The sequence below is a fragment of the Episyrphus balteatus genome, chromosome 2 (assembly GCF_945859705.1).
Source record: "Episyrphus balteatus chromosome 2, idEpiBalt1.1, whole genome shotgun sequence".
Taxonomy (NCBI): domain Eukaryota; kingdom Metazoa; phylum Arthropoda; class Insecta; order Diptera; family Syrphidae; genus Episyrphus; species Episyrphus balteatus.
The window spans coordinates 28,583,184-28,603,135 of NC_079135.1; the positions used below are offsets into that span (position 1 = coordinate 28,583,184).

At 32.2% G+C, this 19,952-nt stretch overlaps 3 protein-coding genes across 3 annotated transcripts in view; 1 reads left to right on the forward strand and 2 right to left on the reverse strand.

Annotated features, from left to right (window-relative positions):
• The first annotated feature begins 1,006 nt into the window (after window positions 1–1,006).
• Window positions 1,007–1,715, forward strand: LOC129912593 (protein LLP homolog). Its single transcript, XM_055990905.1, has 2 exons — window positions 1,007–1,313; window positions 1,374–1,715. The coding sequence occupies exons 1-2, from the start codon at window positions 1,128–1,130 to the stop codon at window positions 1,626–1,628; spliced, it is 441 nt and encodes a 146-aa protein (XP_055846880.1). The 5' UTR covers window positions 1,007–1,127; the 3' UTR covers window positions 1,629–1,715.
• A 2,847-nt stretch (window positions 1,716–4,562) lies between these two features.
• Window positions 4,563–10,471, reverse strand: LOC129912589 (syntaxin-17). The gene is made up of 2 exons (XM_055990901.1): window positions 9,910–10,471; window positions 4,563–5,397 (listed from the first exon to the last, which is right to left on the reverse strand). The coding sequence occupies exons 1-2, from the start codon at window positions 10,238–10,240 to the stop codon at window positions 4,880–4,882; spliced, it is 849 nt and encodes a 282-aa protein (XP_055846876.1). The 5' UTR covers window positions 10,241–10,471; the 3' UTR covers window positions 4,563–4,879.
• A 2,829-nt stretch (window positions 10,472–13,300) lies between these two features.
• LOC129912579 (uncharacterized) overlaps window positions 13,301–19,952 on the reverse strand; it is a 46,103-nt gene continuing 39,451 nt past the window's right edge. The window contains exons 3-6 of the mRNA XM_055990888.1: window positions 16,934–17,193; window positions 16,600–16,821; window positions 16,340–16,530; window positions 13,301–13,807 (exon numbers count right to left, since the gene is read on the reverse strand). Coding sequence (XP_055846863.1) covers window positions 13,676–13,807; window positions 16,340–16,530; window positions 16,600–16,821; window positions 16,934–17,193 — 805 coding nt within the window. The 3' untranslated portion in view covers window positions 13,301–13,675. The remainder of the gene's footprint in view (window positions 13,808–16,339; window positions 16,531–16,599; window positions 16,822–16,933; window positions 17,194–19,952) is intronic.

Genomic DNA, 19,952 nt, shown 5'->3' on the forward strand with positions numbered 1-19,952 from the left:
CTAGCATAAGCTACTGGCTTTGTGAAAATGTATACCTTAGTAATGAATGTGTTGCCGTGGTGTTTTAATCCTTTTTTTTTACATTTGAAGCCGAAGAAAATTGCTCCTAACGCCTAAACGATTTTATTTTATCCTTCACTCCGATATAATTTTTTACTGTAAATAAACTAAATAATCCTTATACATAATTTTATTTATAAAATTTAAAAAAAAAGTTTTGAAAAAAAAAATTTATTTTTAGTTTAAAAAACAAAACGGCAACACCGGCAATTTTTAACACATAGATTTTGAAGTATTTTTCATTACCGACGTTTAAGAACAGAATTTATCAAAATTGGATCTGTAATTTGCTTAAGTTACTCCACTAAAACATCATTAAAACGAATTTTTTCAACAGAAACTTGCTAAATTGTTAGATAAATTTCATAAAATTGTTTATTAATCTTTATGCTGGTAGTAAATAACGTTTGAGCCGATAACAATATAAACAAGAAAAATGACTTTAAACTGGGCAAAATGCTTAAAATTATTGAAAAAAACTTCCGAAAAAAATTTTGTTCGAAGTCGTACCGATAAATCGAACAACTAATGATGCCAATCAATTTCTAAGGTCCGAAATAGGGCAGAACAGTCAATAGCGCACTCAAATTTTTTTTTGAAAAAACTTTGTACAGTGTAATTTGTTGTTTTCATGTAATTCATCGATATTTTAGATGCTTTCATACACATATCGATAACTTACCAAACGTGTTTTCTTTGTATTTATCTATAATTTCCGAGGCATACCAAAAAACTGCGAATGTCAATGTTGTTAGTGTGTTAAAAGTATTTAGTCATCAACGTTTTTTTTTTTTTTTTCAAGAATCATAATTTTTTGGAAAAAAAAAATAAAAAATGAACCTGGTATAATCAAACCCCAAGAAAATCGATTAGTAAAGTGATATTGGTATCACTAATTTTTGATTAATCGGCTGTGAGCTGTCACTTTTGATGACACTGACATCTGTCATCTCTTTTACTTGTTGACGTTTGCTTCAACCACACGTGTTTATTTTTGCGCATCGCAAAAATATTCCAAAATTTTAAAGTTTTTCTTTTATATTTTTTTAATTTAAAAATACATAAAAATGGGTCGAACAAATCGCTCACGTAAACGCCGCGATGAAATGAACAAAGTGAAGAAGGCTCGCAATGCTGCTAAAGAACTTGTTCGTCTAAAGAAAACTTTGGGTTTACTCGATGCTGATGGCAATGAAATCATGAAAGGTGCCGAAGAGGTGGCAACAGTCAAAACAGCCAAGGAACTCAAAAGGGTAAATAAACTAATGAATCACATAAATATAAATAAATAATACCTTGATTTAAAATTGAAGGAAAAAATTGCCAAAGAATATGAAGAAATTGAACATGAATACGAAGAAGAACGCGACAAAGGTGAAAACATCACAGTGGTGAATGAAAAAACTGGCAAGAAGCACACATACAACACAAAAACAATGAAAGACGAACACGGTTCCTATCCACCATGGTTCAAGCCGAAGAAGACTGCCAAGAGAATCCGTAAGTTAGAGCACTCACGTAAATTGCGCTTCCGTCAAGCATGGACAACAATTAATGTTCCCCTGTAAGATGAGAGAATCCACTTGGTTAGTTTTAAGAATGCTTAGAATGTTAAGAATCTGTTTTTTAAATAAAGAAATTTAAATGAAAACAAAGTACGATTTTTGATGGAAAAACGATGAAGCATATTAATGGAACTAAGACAAGTTGCTGGCTGAGAATTATAGGGTTGTACATATGTCAACTCACTTTAGTTTTGAGAAACTCGATCTCAAAGTTTTTTTAAGGCTGGTTTTTTGGATAAAATTGTTACATAGCAGTAAAGTATTGATGCAGGTTATAAAGAATTATAAAAAAAATCATAAAACCATGAAAAAATCATTAATTTCACCATAAAAAAGGATTCTATGAGCATTTAAGAAAAATGACATAGAATCTTTTTATAAAAAAGTTTGTCAAAAATTTTGAAAAAGGTTCAAAAACCTTAAAGTTATAGAGTTAAATGGATTTTATATGAAAAAAAAAGTGACTTTCATCGTGAAATATGCTTTGATTTTATTTAAGATTTGTACTAAAAAGTGAAATTGACGGTATAAAATAGCAGCCAAACTGCAAGTATGGAAACATACGAAACTTAAACATAATGTAAAATAATCAAGGCACGGGCCTAACATCTTTCTTATCACTTTCCTACTTTCGTATAATGCAAACGAATTGTTGCTATGCCTAAGAGTATGGAGAAAAACATGAAAGAGCCGAATAACAATAATCATACTTGAAGGAGCTAGTAAAAATGCTAAGTCCATTCATTTGCTAATCACGTGGGTGAGGTAGCGCAGTGCGTAGTATACTGGCTTCTGAACTCGCTTGGTCTAGGTTCAATACTCAAGTGTGACGGAAGAAGTTTTTCAAATCAAATGAAAACAAATTACTAGACCAAGCACCACACAAAAAATGGAATAAAAGGAGTCTGATGATCGGATTGGCATCCGTGAAACAGTACTGTAACTCTAGCCATAAACACTTGGTGGTAGCACCTTCAAGATGTTGTTGTTGTTCAAAAATTATAGTGAAAGGACTTGTCAAATTATATTTCAAATAACCAAAAAAAATATCACAAATCACGTAGTTGCATTTATAAAAAACAAAACTTTTGTTGAATTAGGTACAGGGACAAATGACATGCTAAAAACAATTAGAATTTGTATTAAATTAAGCTGATTTTTGCATGCTTTTTTCTCAAAAAGACGGCCGTCTTAAAAACAATCATCTACCTACGGTGTAAAATTTAGATATGCCAAAACTTGAAAGTTTGTTGAATCTCATAATTTCAATAAGAATGCACATAAAATTAATGAAAAATCTTTTCAATCATGGCAGGTGCTAAGAATTTACTTCTTTAGTTTTCATTAAACAAAATTGTTTCTTTAACTTTTGGTTTATTAATACCTACAAACTTTAGGAAAGTTCTATGTAACCTAAATCAGTGTATTTTTTTGTTTGAAAAAATTAGTTTATTTTCCACGCTTAAGTTCATCCTTGAAGGGCGTCAGTTGTGGAAAAACTTAAAGGAAATAGGCATTGGGCAGGTTCAGAAACGTTAGGCCAGCTGTAAAAAAAAATCTTTCCAATTTAGGTAATTTTGTTGGAAAGCTAACTGGAAAGCTAGGCAAGAAAATTTTCCCTAACAATTTAGGAAAGTTTTTTTTGTCAACATGACAGCAGATTGTTTTGAACTAAAGAATTAATTTATTTGTGTGAAAAACGTGTAAAAAGTGCATTATCGGTTATAATTAATATTATTTATTCATTAAAGTTAAGTGAAATTTGGTGTCTTCCCCATGCGATCGGTAAAATACTCAAGTAAATTTTGAAATTTGACAATAGCATCATATCCAAACTAATTTAGTCAATTTCCGTTCAGAAAATGACGTTGCCTAAATATTTAGTCCCTAATATTTCCTGAACGTGCCCATTGTTGCAAAAGTTACGCGGTTTACAGCATCGATAGTAACGCCCTAAATCGTAAATTTGTTTCGTTGCCTTCCGTACCCGTTCCCAACAGCATAGATAGCTCAAATGATTTAAGACTGACAGAGCACAGCAACCTCAACGCTAAGTTTTGGTTTTACCGCCATAAGCAGTACGACTATTATAGTAGAGCTTTTTGTCTATAAAATCTAATGCTGCTGGCGTTGATGAGATACATCCCTTGTTTTTAAAAGTTTCCTCAACGGAAACTTGCAAAATTCATCCCAAAAAATTCTAAAATGGATTTTAGACTCGTAGCCATTTTGCCTTACCTTCCGTAAGAGACATATTGTATCATAAATGTAATAGAAGATTTGCAACAGTCGATGGATGAGGACTAAGTCTCGTTTCTAGTTCTACTAGACTTTTCCAAAACCTCAGATTCCGTAAATTTGTCTGTTATGCGCAAAAAATTTCTTAATGAATTTAGTGGAAAAAAGCAAGCAGTTGATATAAATAATAATTTATCTGACTCCTTGTCAACTAAAAGGGGAGTTCCGCAAGGGTCAATTTTGGGTCCTCTTTTGTTGTCATTATACATCAATAAACTTCCTAGGATTGTAACTTGTAAGGTGTTGTTATATCTGTATTTACGCTGACGCCAACGTTGTCTAGTCGGTCTCATTGAACATCTGGTTCCGTGTATAAACGAGGACTTGGAGAGCATTTTACGTTGGTCTCAATCTCATGGACTGTTATTAAACCCTTTAATCGAACTGTCTTGTCGTAACCATTAGATTTTTTTAGGGCGTCTCAGTTTTTTTTACCCCTTTCAAAACTCGTATTATGCTGGTGAAAACATTGATAGTGCCAACTTTAATTTGAAAGCAAGCGCCGATTAAAAGTTGATTCCAACAGCTTAATTCGTTATATCTATGATAAACGTAGATATTAATATATATCAGCATTTTTATTCAAACGATACTAAAACGATAATAAAATTGAAAGAAAAAAAAAAAAAACAATTAAAATTTGGTCTTAAATATAGAATACATTTATTTATTTTTTTTTGTATGTTTTCGGTAAATTTAAAAAATTGACTTAAAAAACGTAATTTCGAAACAAATTATTAACAAAAACAGGATCACGAGATAAATAAGCTAAGAGACAGCTTGTCTCAGTCTCGAACCAACTATGCGCACATGTTTTGTGATAAGCAGCTACAGTTTATAAATTAATTTCAACATTTAGAGAGAAAACCCAACAACAAAGCCGTCGTCATCTTCCATTTCCATCACTGAATCGTACATACGCGCCACCGCCTTCCACTGCCAGCACCCTCCTGAGGTCATTCATCTTTTTTCTCTTCTGACTCACCTCCAGCGATGGCACTATTATTATTGAGAACCTGTCCCCCGGTGAATCCAAGAATACCACAACCCACAGCAGCTAGTCCTCCGGCTTTTATACCCGCCAACAAACCAATCGGTCCACCAACACAGGTACCCAACAATGCTCCCATAACTGGATACATGGCCTTTTTGTAAGCTAGAGCTTGCTGGAGATGTGATTCTCCCATTTGTACATTCTCTAGAGCTTCCTCGGCATTGTCCGCTATTACTTGCACACTTTCCGCTTGGTCGTGTACGAGAACTCGTACATCTTGGAACATACTGTGCAGGTCTTGGACTTCTCTTTGTAAATTTTCAAATTCCTTAAGGCAAGCTTGTCGAGCTATTAGTTGATGTTCTTGTAGCTGGAAATCAGCTTGTATTTGTGGCAACATATCATTGTCTTCTTGTAGAGGAGAATTCTCATCGTTGTCGTCGGATTTTGTTGTGCTTGTGGGACTTTTTAGTTGGAGATCTAAAAGAAGATAAATTCAAAAAGTAAGTAATGGAAGTTAAAGTATGAAAATGTATCATGTATAAATGTGCATTTATATCTCACTCGGGGTAAAAACAAATCAATCTTGTGTGATTTTTCTCTTTTTTTTTAATTTTTAGTTTTAGTCACTATCGAAGACAAAACAATACTCAAGGACTCTTTAAAAAAAATGTCAAGATTATAAGGAGCGACTTAAGCTCGTGTTACAACAGACTGATACCAGCAGCTGCATGCAACAAAAAATTAGCTGATAAATATCCACGAACATTGTCGTCATAATCTCCAAAATATAGGAACTGCTTTACATAAAACTAGCAAATATGTGTATCTTAAAAAAAGGACACTAAAATCATTTAATAGGGAACAAAATGGATTAACACGATGAAAACAAAACTCGAAAGATTTAGTCAAATAGTGTGTTGGGAATTGGTTGAAAATGAGAACTGTTAAGGAAGCTAAGGTTTAATTAAAGCATATTATTAACTTAACTGTTATCGAATATGACTGAGCTGAGAAGACAGTTATGCTAAAGAACTCCTGATGCCAAATGCAAATTCTGAGGTCAATTGTGGAAATCGCTAATGTGAAGCACGTACGTAATAGAATTATAATCCCCTTGACATTGAGATCATAACTATGCCAGAGAAAAGGAGAATAAAAATAATATTAAACTCGAAAAAATTCTTTTATTTTTAGCCTTTAACTTAGGTTAAATAATATGACGCCATGCAGATTTTAAAAATTTATCAAGGTACGTGCTTTTTTTAGACGAAAATGCATGCTTTTATTGAATTAAACGAATGGAATTTATAAGGTTATGCTTTGAATTTTTTTAACAATCCAACCGATCTGTCGATAGTAATAATTCAGTAAATCATTTAATTCATACATTTGTTTACCTTGAACTTTGTTTATTTTAAAAAACAACTGTTTAGACAAAATATTCTCTGAAAAATATCATACAGGTATGCAGCAAGTAGAGAAATTATTATGACTCATAATTTCTACAAATCATTAATAACACAATGTGCACAAACAATTGTAGTCATAAGATAATATACAGTTCTGTAAGGTACGAGTTATTTTACTGAGAACATGAACTTTTTAAGCTGGAGTAATATTAAGATTTTTCAAGCTTAGAACATGAGACTATGCTACAAACGCTTGGGCATACCATAAGTGAGATATTTGCGTTAAAATGTGTTGATTCGAGTGGAAAAGTGTCCTATGTTTTTTTTTTCTGGCATCAACAAGCTGTTGAAAAAAGTGCTTTATGTAGAAGTACAGGTATTCGGAGCGGATGTCATACAAAAATAATTTAACTGAGAAATTGTCCCACAAAATATTTTATTTCAGTAAAGTTATCATTAAGCGTTTCGAAAAATATTATAAAAGAGTTTGGAATTATCTGGCAAAAAAATTCAATCTGTATTAAATTGGATACCAATATGTATCCATTAAACACAACCATTGCTTGATCGTTTTGGTATAGTTTCTTCTAATCCTGGAGTAGAACCAGCTTAATTTATATTTTAGTGTTGATACTCAAAAACGACTCATTTATTTCATGACTACGATCGTTTACGATTGATATCTGTTTAGAGATTCATACATGTTTATCTGTGATTTTCGTACCAATTATGCTTCAGATTCATAAAAGTTTACTAATTTTTGTTGAATACTGTTAAAAATATTTAAATTTTTGAGGAAACTTATGTCGTTTTCGTTTTGGAACTTCTTTATGAAACTTAAAGGCATTTCTCGACTCTGACAATGATGACTTTTGCAACGAAACAGTAAATGGGTTGTTAATAATAGTTATATTCAAAAATCTGCGTGGCAAGCAATGCAATCGATTGTGATTTTGTCGATATTGTTTTTAAAAATGATAAGGTTACAACTACTTTTTTTTCACTTCAGATTCTTTGACGTAGTAAGCTCTAAACAAGCTATTATCTACAATCAGAGGCTCATCATAAGTGCATGTAAGTGGTCTAAGAAGCTCATTAATACCATAGTTTGTTCTATGAAAGTTGATATGTAAAGGTTCAAATCTTCGTAGGAGGATTATTATTAATAATTTATACTAATACAAGCTAATAGATCAGGAGGAATTAATAAGCTGATGAAAGATTAAATCATTATTAACACGTCTCTGTGCTAAAGTTTGCATCTGAAGAAGTTGAATGCGTTGTTCATATGGTGGCAAGTTGAAAGGATCGGTCCAAGGAAGACCTTTTAGAGCGAAGCGTACAAAGTTGTGCTGAATTCATTCGATTCGGTTTTGATGAACTTCATAATAAGGACTCCATACTTGAGAAGTGTACTCAAGATGGGGTCAAAAGTAGAATGTAGAAAGATAGAGTAGCAAATGGATCATCCAATTTTTTTTTGCCTAACGTTGAAAAACGTATAAAACCAAGCTCGCTTTATTTACTATAAAATTGATGTGTTCAATAAAACCTAAATTTGAACTAAATTGTATACCCAAGTCTTTGAAGCTAAATACTCGACATAGCTTATGTTGCAATATGTAGTAATCAAAAATATTAATGACTTGTTTTCTCGAGAATGAGATTGTTTGGCATTTAGTTGGGTTAAGTGAAAGACCATTTTTAATGCACCAAACACTAAAACTGTTAATATCGTTTTGTAGAAGGAAACGGTCATAGTAAAACTTAATATCTCTGAAAATCTTCATATTATCATCAGCAAATATGAGAATATCACTTGAAGTTATGCACGAGATTACGTCGTTTATAGCTAAAATGAATAAAAATGGGCCTAGGTGACTTCCCTGAGGGACTCCAGAATTAGCTATGAAAAGATCTGAAAGACGGTTTCTAAATTTGACCTGATAGGATCTTTGGTTACGATAAGATTCTACCCAAGCAATAAAAATAGATGGAAAACCAAAAGCTTTTAATTTGAAGGTAATTATTTTATGACTTATACTCTGTCCGATAAAAATTGGCAGTACAGGCCTTATGGGAGAGCTTTTTTAAAATCAGTGGGACCTAACAGTTGCCAAACGAAAAATATGCCCCTGAAAAACACAAGAAAACCACAGACGCGCCATGGCATTGTTGTTGTAATTTCTTTACCAAGCGACGTACATCCCCCTATGACCGATCTGCCACACGATCTGTGGCAGAATGAAACTCAATCATCAATGTTGTTTTTTAAAAGTATTCACAATACATAAGAGTTACCATTGGTAAACTTCCTTCATAAACTACTCCCTTTTCTATTATTTTTCTGAAAGAGCTTTCAGGATTAATGCTTTTTTCAAGCTTTTAAAATGAAAAAAAGCATATGTGTTGACGTGGTGTTGGGGCTGTTTGTTTTTTATTTTGTGTATGTAGGAAAACAGTTAATGTCAATATTTCAACACGTATTTCAACTTTTTAACAGGAAAAATTTGTTACGCATGCGTGGGGTTGGGCTGTTTCTAAATGAGTGAATTTTTGTTTGATATTGTGGAGTAAAGAGAAAAATTAATTTTTTTTATTCGTTTTTTTGAAATATTACCGCCAAGATGGTAACGCTGGTACCTTTTTGAAACATTTTTTCTGGATAGTACGGCATCGCTGTGTGAGCTTTTTGATGTGATAGACAAATCCAGAAGGCGTGAAGCAGAGTGAGATGCAAATGTCCTATCTTCCCTGTACTGCCAATTTTTATCGGACAGAGTATAGTTGATTAAACGCCTTTGAAAAGTCAGTGTAAATGCAGTCAACTTCATTACCTTTTTCTTATGCATTTGAACATTTATTTAAGAAGGTAAGAAGATTAGTTGCAGTAGATCTTTTTCTTACAAATTCATGCTGCTTTTCACTTATCAGATTTTTACTATAAAATGCTAGACTATCACAAACTTGGAGCATTCACTCTATTACAAGTCTTAACACAACATATAGCTGACACTGATCTGTATTAAGTTCCTTGGACATGGGCAATGATAATAATAGGTGTACTTTTTAGTAAATTACTGCAGGGCATCTCTAATGACTAGACTCTAGTATACAATATTGAGAACCAAGGTCATAATGAATAAGAAACTATAAGAAATTAAATATTTTAAATATCAACAATGAGCACTGTTCAATACATAGGAACTGCTTTTCTCTATGCGAAAAAACGGAAAACCTTTGCAAAGACTGGGATCTTGATAAAAACGAACAAAAACCTCTCAAACTTCGTTATCACAGTAATGACTCGCATCGATTTTACTATGAATCATATGTTACAACATTTCATAGGAGTATTATGCCCATTGCCAACTATTCCCTCTCGTGATATAGTCAATGTTTATACACAAACAAAGGAAGAAGAAAACAGAAGAGGGAACAGAAAAAGAAAATCAATAAACAAAAAGATGCCTTTCATTTCAATCTTATTTACTGTGACCTATTTGATTTGGGGTGTGTAACAACACCCTCCCGAGACTGACCTAAAAAAAACTACTCACTACAAACAATTCAAACTCACCCAAATACTCCCTCATGCCTTCCATGGCTTTGTTCTTTCCAACTGACATCATTTCGTCAAACTTTTCGCGATCATCATCGCACACTTTCTCCCTTAAGATATCCATTTCCAGCATCAAATTCTTCAGCTGTTTAATCACCCGCATCGCATTGATTTCTTCCTTTTTGATTTTTGTCCAATCTCCCAAAGCGAGACATTTTTCGATGTTGGATTTGTGATTTTTTAACAGACCGAGATGATGTGGAATTGCGAGGTCGTTGAATTTGCGTATTGAAACTTCAGCTCGTTTAAGAGGAATTTTTTCAACGTTTTCAATTTGGTCGACACTCATTTTAATTCTTTCTTTTAATTATATTCTTTTGTTTGATAGTTTTCGTTGTCTTTTTTTAGTAAAATTTATGTACAACAAATGTGTATTGACATTTCTTTGAATGCTTTTTATTTTATTGAAATGAAGAATAAACTATTTAATTTAATATATTTTAATTAAAAATGAAAACTTTTTTCTTCAAAGTTCTTCAGAATGAAACGAAAATGTGTAATATTTTTTTTGCAAGGGCTGTCTGTCGTCTGTTTTCTTTATGTTCTCTTTTCTGTTTCTCTGTCGTTTTTCTTTATTTTTATGGGGACTTTTTTTTCGTTTTGTTTTTTGTTCATGATTCGTTCTTTTTGATCAGTTTAATAACATACACGAAGTTGGTTGTGGTTTCGATGTAAGGCAGGATACACACTAGGAACAATCATCATAATTGAGTTATCGATTAATTGTAATGGAAATCTCAAAGTTATCGATAAATTGTATGAAAACTCAAATTTCCACCCTTCAAGGCTTCAAGAAAGAAAACCGAGCTCAGAAAAGACACTCCGACCTCAAAACGCGAAAAACGTGGTTGCTCTTACACAATTGCAACTTTTTGTGTATGAAGGAGAACTACATATGCAATCAGCTTCACGGTGATTGTAATTTCCATACTTATTTGAGCCACCGTGGGACCCGTTTCGTTGTCGAGGTCGGACTCACGTCGGAGCCGATTCGGACCGAGGTCGGACTCGTTTGCTTGAAGGGCAATACAATAGCCCTACTAACAATTTTGCTTCTATAATGCTTTACAGAAGCAACAATTGCATCTGTAAAGCTTTATAGAACCAAAATTGTTTGTGGGGAGGTGTGTTTTTAATTACCACCTGGCTTAACTGGACAAAAAAAAAAAAACGCATAAGGCCTTAACCTAAATCTTGGCAGCACTGTGTATTGAATGTTCCGAAAACACAAGACACAACAAAAATTTAGAGTTGTCATATTTTTCGCTTTCGAGTTTTTCTTGTATTTTTCATGTATGCCCTACTAAAAATTTTGCCTCTACCATTGCATCTGTAAAGCTTTATAGAACTAAAATTGTTTGTCGGGTGTTTTACAAAGAGATGAACAAATGTAAACAAACAATTATAAAAAAATAAAAAAAATAATTTGGTAGCACAGATTTAAAACTGTTCAAAAAGTTAAGCCCATAGAAATCTCCGGGCTAAACAACTAAGCCCAAGGTGTTGTTGTATTTAACGTGTAAATTTCTTAGCCCTTCAACAACATCTATTAAGTTGTTTAAATACTGTTAAAGAAACTTTACCGAAGAAAGCTTGTTTTTCGGATAAGCTTGGTTAATGAATTTATAGAAGCTTTACAGATATTACCACGTTTTGTATTTGATTTTTGGTTTTGATATTGAATAATCTAGCTCGGACATTTTTTGGTTTTGACATTGAATAATTTAGCTCGGAAATGTTTGGTTTTAACCTTTCTTCTATTTGAACTGATAAAGTTTTTGATACTAGGCTTAAAGCCTGGTACGCTGCTCGCGCTAAATTTTAGCCGAGATAAAATTCCCATACAAGTTATCGATAACTTGTGTGGGATCCATTTTATCTCGGCTAAAAATTTTCGATAATTTGTATGGGAGCTAAAATTTAGCGCGAGCAGCGTACCAGGCTTAAAAGATAAAATTCACTATCTAAAATCAAATCAAAACCAAAAACAAAAAAAATTCTTTTTTGTTTTTGTAGTTGTTTTTCTTTAAAAGCCTGGTACGCAGTTCAAGCTAAATTTTAGCGAAGATAAGTATTCCCATACAGGTTATCGATAATTTGTATGGAATTCATTTTAGCTCGGCTAAAATTTTTCGATAATTTGTATGGGAGCTATAATTTAGCGCGATCTGCCTACCAAGCTTTAATTTCAATAAGACATGTATTGAAGAGCAATACATGCTCTTCCGAAGCTATCTGTCAAATTTCAAAGCTTCGGTAAAGATTCGTTTAAGCTTCTTATATACCTTATGAGTACATTCTTATCAAGGGTCAAACTTATAGATATAACGTTCTTCTTTTTCCATGCCCAACAACCTTACTAAAGTTAAAAAGAAGCTGAAATGTAGCTTCTGGAATACCTTTACCTAAGCCGAAATGTTAGTTGGGAGACATAATAGTCAAAGACACTCTGAACGAAGACAGTTTGGAACTTTGAATCCCAGACTTCAGTTGTACGTTTGAATTGTAGACTTGAGTTGTGGATTTGAGTCAGCGTAAACTTGAATCGTAAATTTGAGTCGCAGTATTGAGTTTAATAATCGCAGATTTATAGCAAACTTGCGTCGACTAAAATCGAAGGCTTGATACGAAAGATTTGAGTTTTCAAATCTCGAACTTGAATTGCAGATTTGGGTCGCAGTTTTGAGTGGTTCTCGAAGCAGTGTCTATAGTGTTTATAATTTTTTATTTTTTCAACTGATCAAATAATCGGGTAAATTTTTTCAAGAATCAACAAAGACTCAATAATTCAGGTATTTTTTTTTTTTTAATGTTTTTTGCATTTTTGCACTCGTGACGTTCGAAACTGCCTTGTGTCCACTTATTTTTCTATTGCCGCTTTAAAGCAGCTTCTAATGGAAATAATGAAAAAATATATACCTTGCTAACTAATAACTCTCTTGACTAATTGATGTACATTAACCATTATTTAAAGAAATGTTACACATACGCCACAGTGACCCTCTAAGTTAAACCACAAAAAATAAACAAAACATTTTCAGGTTATGCTTACTTTATTATTTTTGAGTTTTGATCATCTTTTTGGGTTGTTGATAATATATGTTTTATGTAGAAAAGAATCGACTCTAAAATTTCAATAAACGAAAATCTTATTCCTCTGTGCGGTTAAATAAAAAAATTTATCGTTTCTTAAACTAAGTACATATATTTTTTTATTAACTTAAGCTTTAATTAGTTTATTGCAGTTTTATTAAATTTTTTTACAAAAACTCTCACTTAAAAACTAAACTCTTAAGAATAAATAAATTACAAACTAAAAAAAAATTACTCTCAGTAAAAAATTATTGAAAAAAAAAAAAAAAGAAAACATGAAAAATCTGGGAATGGAGTTTGGGATTCATATTTTTTTAAATGAAAATTATAATATAGTCTCATTATTCTCCTAATAAACATATTTATCTACTCTTTTTTATGTTCTCCTTTTGGTTTTCCTTATTGAAATGATATGAAAACAGAACTATTTATAGGCAAGAATAAAACTGAGTTGATAAAAAAAAAATAATTCATATAATTTATATATCACATTAAAACAAAATCAGGGATACAACAACTACTTTATAATTATTTATAATTATGTCAACTTATAATGGAAAAAAAAGGATTTTGTTATGTATTTTTCTTAAACAAAAAATATCTTTAAAAAATATCTTTTTTTGTAGGCATTTTAAGGACAGTACGGCCCAGGTGAATTGCGACACTTAAACAGCACACTGATCATGTTCTCTAGTTTTCGTGTTCTGGTTTCTGTTGCTACTAGGTTGCTATGTAGGTGATTCATGTCTTGCTGTTGTTTTTCCTGAAAATTAAATAAATTACAAAAAAATCATTAAATTATTGCTTAAATTTGTATTAAAGAAATGCCGACAAACGTTTAATTGGCAAATTTTATTACAATCTGTCATATAATAGTGAATAGTGATGCGCATTTTCATGAACAGAATAATGTCTCTTTGATAATTTTTTTTTACATCAGGGATTTAACAATATTCAGTTATAATTATCCATCATTATCTTTATAATTGATACAAAATCATTCATCACTCAGATTAAATTGGACATTAACATTTTTTGACAACCTTTTTTTTAGTCAATTAACTTGTAATGATCAATTTTTCTTGTGAAAAAATGTTATTGAGCACGTTGTGATTCATAGAAAAGGAACAGAATTTATTATTTTACCATTTCACAGCCTTAATCATAGCCTTTCACAGACTTACTTACCGGTCATACCAGCTGCCATTTGGTCTGATCGGATGGAATTTTGATAATGTGAACACTAGGGCGTTCGTTATTTAGGTTTTTTTTTTTCAAGAATCAAGTTTCAAAGTGGAAAAATTATTTCAAAATTATAAAAAAAATCTCCATTTTTCAAATTTTTAGTTTGACGCTAGATGGCACCCCAAAAGTGTTAAAGTTTGTTCTCATTTTAAATAGGTATAGTATTATGTTGACTCATGAGGCTATTTTTTTTAGATATAGACTTTTATCAAAAATGTTGGATGAGGTTCTTGTCTACATTAAACACCGTTTTCAAAAAGGTACAAACCATTTTTCTAGGTCCAGGGTTTTTTTTTTCATTATTTTGAAATAGTTTTTCCACTTAGGAACAAAACAATTTTGTTTGGTGGTTTGACAGTTTAACAATATCTAACAATAAATCGTTCCTAAATGATTTGTAAAAAACAATACAATTTCTAACAATGACACTTCAACAATATATTTTGACATAACAACGAAAGTTGACTATTGTTAGAAAAAGAACGCACCTCAGAGGAGGTGATAGAAGCATTCAAAATTAGCTGACAAATGGGTTTTGATGGAAATTGTGCGGTAATATACTTGTTCCTTTGGAAGGTGGCAAAGTACTACTAGTAGTTTACTAGCGATATTCAGTGGAACACACTTTAAACGAAATCAATGCAATTCCCGTATCTACTCGGGCAGAAGAGAATGTACTAGATTATCTATCTGAGTAAATTACCGCCTCTAAAGAAACGGGCTGATAATACTAGTTTACAAAAAAGTACAAAATTTTTGGACACCAATTGCTGTTATACTTTTCGTTTAGATTTGAGCTCAAAAAAACTCGAAAATCTTATCTACAAAAATGTTTATGGATAGGTTTTCGAGATATGATTTTTCAAACTTTTTGTCGTTGATTTTCCCAGCATACTACAATACATATAAAATTTTAAAGTACATAAATGAGGATTCAAAATATTTTGAATTTTTCTTTTCAGTAAAAATTTTGTTTGTAAAAATTTTCTTTAAAAAATCGATTTTTTTAAATGTTTTGATACATTGCACTTAAACATCTGGAGTTACCCAGAAAAGTTATTCTAGTGTTTCTTGCTTATTTATTTAGTTTTCATGTGCCGGTTCTTTTGTTCATATTGAACAGTTATTACTCAAGATATAGCCCGAATACTAAGTATGCTGGGAAAAACAACGACAAAAAACTTTGAAAAATCATATATCTCGAAAACGTATTCATCGTAATTTTTTTTAAAGTGATTTTTGAGTTCCTGAGGTCAAAGTACGTAAGAAAAAAATAGTGGGATTGAGTGTCCATTTTGACTGTAAACCAGTGTAATTAAAGCTTATAGATTGTTTTCACCCCAATGAGTTAATTTCGCATTTCGATTTTCGAATGTCAAACTCTATAGGAATTTTTTAAATTGAAATTCCAACTGACCTTATTTGCTGTCAAAAATTTGCATGCAAGTTGAATTGCATTGATAGAAAGGGTTAAGGGTTAGTGGTTCACGCATACATATTTAAACCTTGGTTATTTTTTTGTATTCTGAAATCGGCGTTATAACTTAGCTTTAGTTGTGATTTGAAGTTTATAAATTAAAAAAAAATCCAGGCAGGTACATATTTGAACCTGAGTTAAACCACAGCTAACCCACCGAAATCGGCAACTTAACCACTTAGGGACAGTTTGTTTATAACTGTTCATTTAAACCATGATGATGCCAAAATCTAAGCCCATGAATGTTTATGTAACTTATTTTTTGTTTTTCAGAGAATCGATAGTTTGAGTTGTTAATGATAGATATAATTTCGGTTGATTAGCGCTAGCGCCAATTAAACCAGAACCTCGAGAAATTTTGCTAGAAACTTAACCCGCTGTGCACGAACAAGACCTTAAATTAAAGCTGAAACGCTTTTGTTCCAATGGCCCCGATTTAAAGGTCTTAGTAGTTAGTACTTGCTTGCATGGTATGCTGCGAAGCAGAATGTAAAGTGATATAAAAAACGTCAAAAGTAATTTTTTAGTGCTGCCAAATACTAACTATTTTTGTTCGTTCCAAAAATGTCTTACCAGTGTTAGCAGTCGATTCTTTAACGAATCCACAACAGTGTAGGTGGCTTCTAAGGACTTCTGCAACTCATTTGTTGTAATCCTCTCATTAGCAAGTGATTTTTCGATTTTATGCAAACGTGACGTCACTTCATTTGAATCGATCTCATTTTCAAGATCACGGGCTTCGAACGCATCATCATCGTTGTTATCTTAATAAAACAAAAAAAAAAAACATAAATTATCCAAAAACATCAAAATCTATATTTTCATAGTCTTACCAATCTTTTTACAACTTTGTTTATCCGATTGAAGCACAAAACCCTCTCTGCACTGACAGTAAAATGAACCATCAGTATTGTAGCACAATTGATCGCATGGCTTCTCTTCGTTGCATTCGTTAATATCCTTCTCACAGTATTTACCCCCATAGCCTGGAGGGCAGCTACAAGCTTCTGGACCAATGCAAGTCCCGCCATTGCGGCAAGTACCACTGCAAATTGCTGCAAACAAAAAAAAACAAAAATAGGAAGAACATGATAAAAATGATCATGCAACATGCGAACTACAAGCAGCGCAGTGAAAGTGACATTAATGATCGCGTAGTAGGCTTACGTTTCATGCAAGCATTTGAGCTCTTGGTAATTCGGCTCCAACCGGGACAACAGTCATAGACCATTTGCTTAGTGGTCTTGTGACGAATGATATCTCGATATGCTGGCTCATGAACTAGCTGAACGCGTGTGCACATTTGATTCGATTGATTTGTCTGCGCCGGACATGGGTGGCTGATGTGCTTCCACATAGGCCGATTGTAGACTTCGACGGTTTTAACTGGCACCAAAAGAGCACGCTGCTGCACGCAGATGTGACGACTGAAATGAAATGAAGAATCAACAAAATGAATCTATGTCTATGTCAATTTGGAATTGATTTTATGATCAGAAAAAAAAAACAAGCAGAAAAACTGGATTGTCAATAGATGAAAAATAAATGTCGGAAATTATTAAGCCCGAATTATGTTGTACCTATAGAGAAATCGTGGTCGTAGTGCACCGCACAAGAATCGTCAGATACAATTTTTGTACCCATTACCGTATCGTGTACAACGTGCCTTTGGAACATTTAATTTTACATGGAAATGAGTGAAATTAAATTGTTCCATTTGCGGAAGAAGCGGGTTATTGGGGGTAAACATATTGAACAAAAAAAAAAAACTTGTAGACGTATGGTTGTCATCGGCAGCAGCTGTCTAAGTTGTCAAGTTGGTCTTGTCGTCACTTTGTCTGCGGCTGGTTGACTGACGACGTTATCGATGCCTTGAGGCAAGCTCTGTCTTCGAGTAAGTGCAACCTAATTATATATTTTAATGGAATTAAATTCAAGTTTTATATTTTTCTCAATGATGTATCAGCAGTGTCATTGATGGTGTCAGACTTGAAAAATATATTATGCCTTTAGGCGTTGATTATTAAGGATGAGAGATGGATGGTTTGGATGTATTCCAAGGTTAGGTAAATTGAAAAAAAAAAATTATATGTTATGCAACGGCTTAATTGACAAGATCACTTTGTCGACGCAAATTTATTTAAGAAAATTTCTCTTGAATTTCTTTTTTAAATTTTTGATCCTTTTAAGTTTTAATAAAAGTAATTACTTGACATAATAGGTTTTTTTAATTTAATCAAATTAGGTTTTACGATATGACCTTGGAAAAGGAAGTTGTTGCTTTGACATTTTGTTGTCAAATTTTACCAAAGGTAGAACACACAATTTTGCTTCTCTAAAGCCTTACCGATTCTACAATTGCTTCTGTAAAGCTTTATAAAAGCAAAATTTTAAGTTGGAATAAGAATCAGGTAAAACGCCCTCTCATCTTTGCCCTCCAAGTTGGGCAGCTTTTCCGAAGAATTACAAACTTCGGACTAAGAGGTTCCAAAGTGAAATTGGGCTTGGATTTTGTGGATCTTAAAGAGAAGATGTGTAGCCGAATAACTAGTGGAGCTACAAATTTAATATCCCAGTTGAAGTTCTATAGGCTGTACGGATTATATATAAGATGAAAACCTTCCATATCTAAAAAGAAAATGGGTAGGTTCAGAAACGTTAATCACTAAATATTTAGGTAATTTCTCGGTCTCTGATTGGTCAGCTGTCAAAAAAAATCTTTCCAATTTAGGTAATTTTATTGGAAAGCTAACTGGAAATTTAGGCAAGAAAATTTTACCTAAAAATTTAGGAAAGTTTTTTTTGTCAACATGACAGCTGATTGTTTTTAAATAAAGAATTAATTTAGCAGAAATAAATTTCTTTGTGTGAAAAACGAGTAAAAAGTGCATTATCGGTTGTAATTAATATTATTTATTCATTAAAGTTAAGTGAAACGTGCTGTCTTCCACATGCGATCCGTAAATTTCTTAAGTAAATTTCGAAATTTGACAATAACATCATATCCAAACTAATTTAGTCAATTTACTCAAATTTCCGTTCAGAAAATGACGTTGCCTAAATATCTAGTCCCTAATATTTCCTGAACGTGCCCAATAAAAACAGGCTATATTTGAATATGACTTTTCGATGACAAGAAAACTTCAATTTTTGCCAAAGGCTGATTTGTGCCAAAGCCCTTTCTGAACGAAATGATTTAACGTCAAAATCGAAACTTTTGCTCCCCGCCGCACAGCGGTCCCTTTTGTACTCAGCCATTTCTTGACGAAATGTCATGAAATATGGTACACTGAAGGATATTAGTATGGAAATACGAAAAAGCTGCCGACTTTTTTTTTATTCAAAATGGCGGCTCTAATATGGCTGCCAGAATAAGCCTTAATATAGAATTTTCATTTTCAAAACAGTAGGTATATAAGCTAGAAATTTGGCTAAATTCATGTCAAAAAGGTGTTGGATCTAAGATTTAGAACTCAAAGATTCATATTTCATAAAAAAAATAAAAAAATTTGAAAAGAATGTCCAAAAAGGGCAAAATTATTAACACACTTTTAGACCTCTTATTTCGTTATTTTATGGATTTATTTTTTAAACAAGCACAGTTTTGCCATCTCATCTATTTATGTATCATAAAAAATTAAAAAAAAAAATTGGGTTATATGGTTACCAACTATGTTTTTAAGTAAATATTAGAAAACATGATATAATGAAAAAGTTCAATGTTCAATAAAACTGAGTATCTTTTATGATAGCGAAAACGGTTTAAAATAAATGAGACGAGTACAAAATTTATGTAGATAAAGAAGTTGACCTCAACTTTTGAACCTGGTCTTTACTTATGTAGTGCTGCATTTTTTATAATCAAAATAATCGTATACTTGCTGTTTTTAAATTTTCATAAATCCACTAACAATTATAATAATGTCCTCTAGTATCTTATTTGTCGTATATCAAATGAAAATATATAAAATTGGTTGGGTAAAATTAATGGTGATGTCTTGATTTTTCATGATCATCATTAATTTAGTTCAAGACACAAATTTTCGTATGACCTCAATTGCGGTATTGTCTGTGGAGATATTTACAATTAATCTTGTACAATTCCCAATTTCCCTTATAAAAATGCTTACTGGAAACCCATTCAAAAACGGGAGTTACTTTAACAATGTTTCATGGAAAATCCCTA

Coding starts and splice junctions, on each gene's coding strand:
- LOC129912593 (XM_055990905.1), top strand. CDS start 1,128: ATGGGTCGAACAAATCGCTCACGTAAACGCCGCGATGAAATGAACAAA. Junction 1,314..1,373: donor CAGCCAAGGAACTCAAAAGG/GTAAATAAACTA, acceptor TTAAAATTGAAG/GAAAAAATTGCCAAAGAATA.
- LOC129912589 (XM_055990901.1), bottom strand. CDS start 10,240: ATGAGTGTCGACCAAATTGAAAACGTTGAAAAAATTCCTCTTAAACGA. Junction 5,398..9,909: donor AGGCATGAGGGAGTATTTGG/GTGAGTTTGAAT, acceptor ATCTTCTTTTAG/ATCTCCAACTAAAAAGTCCC.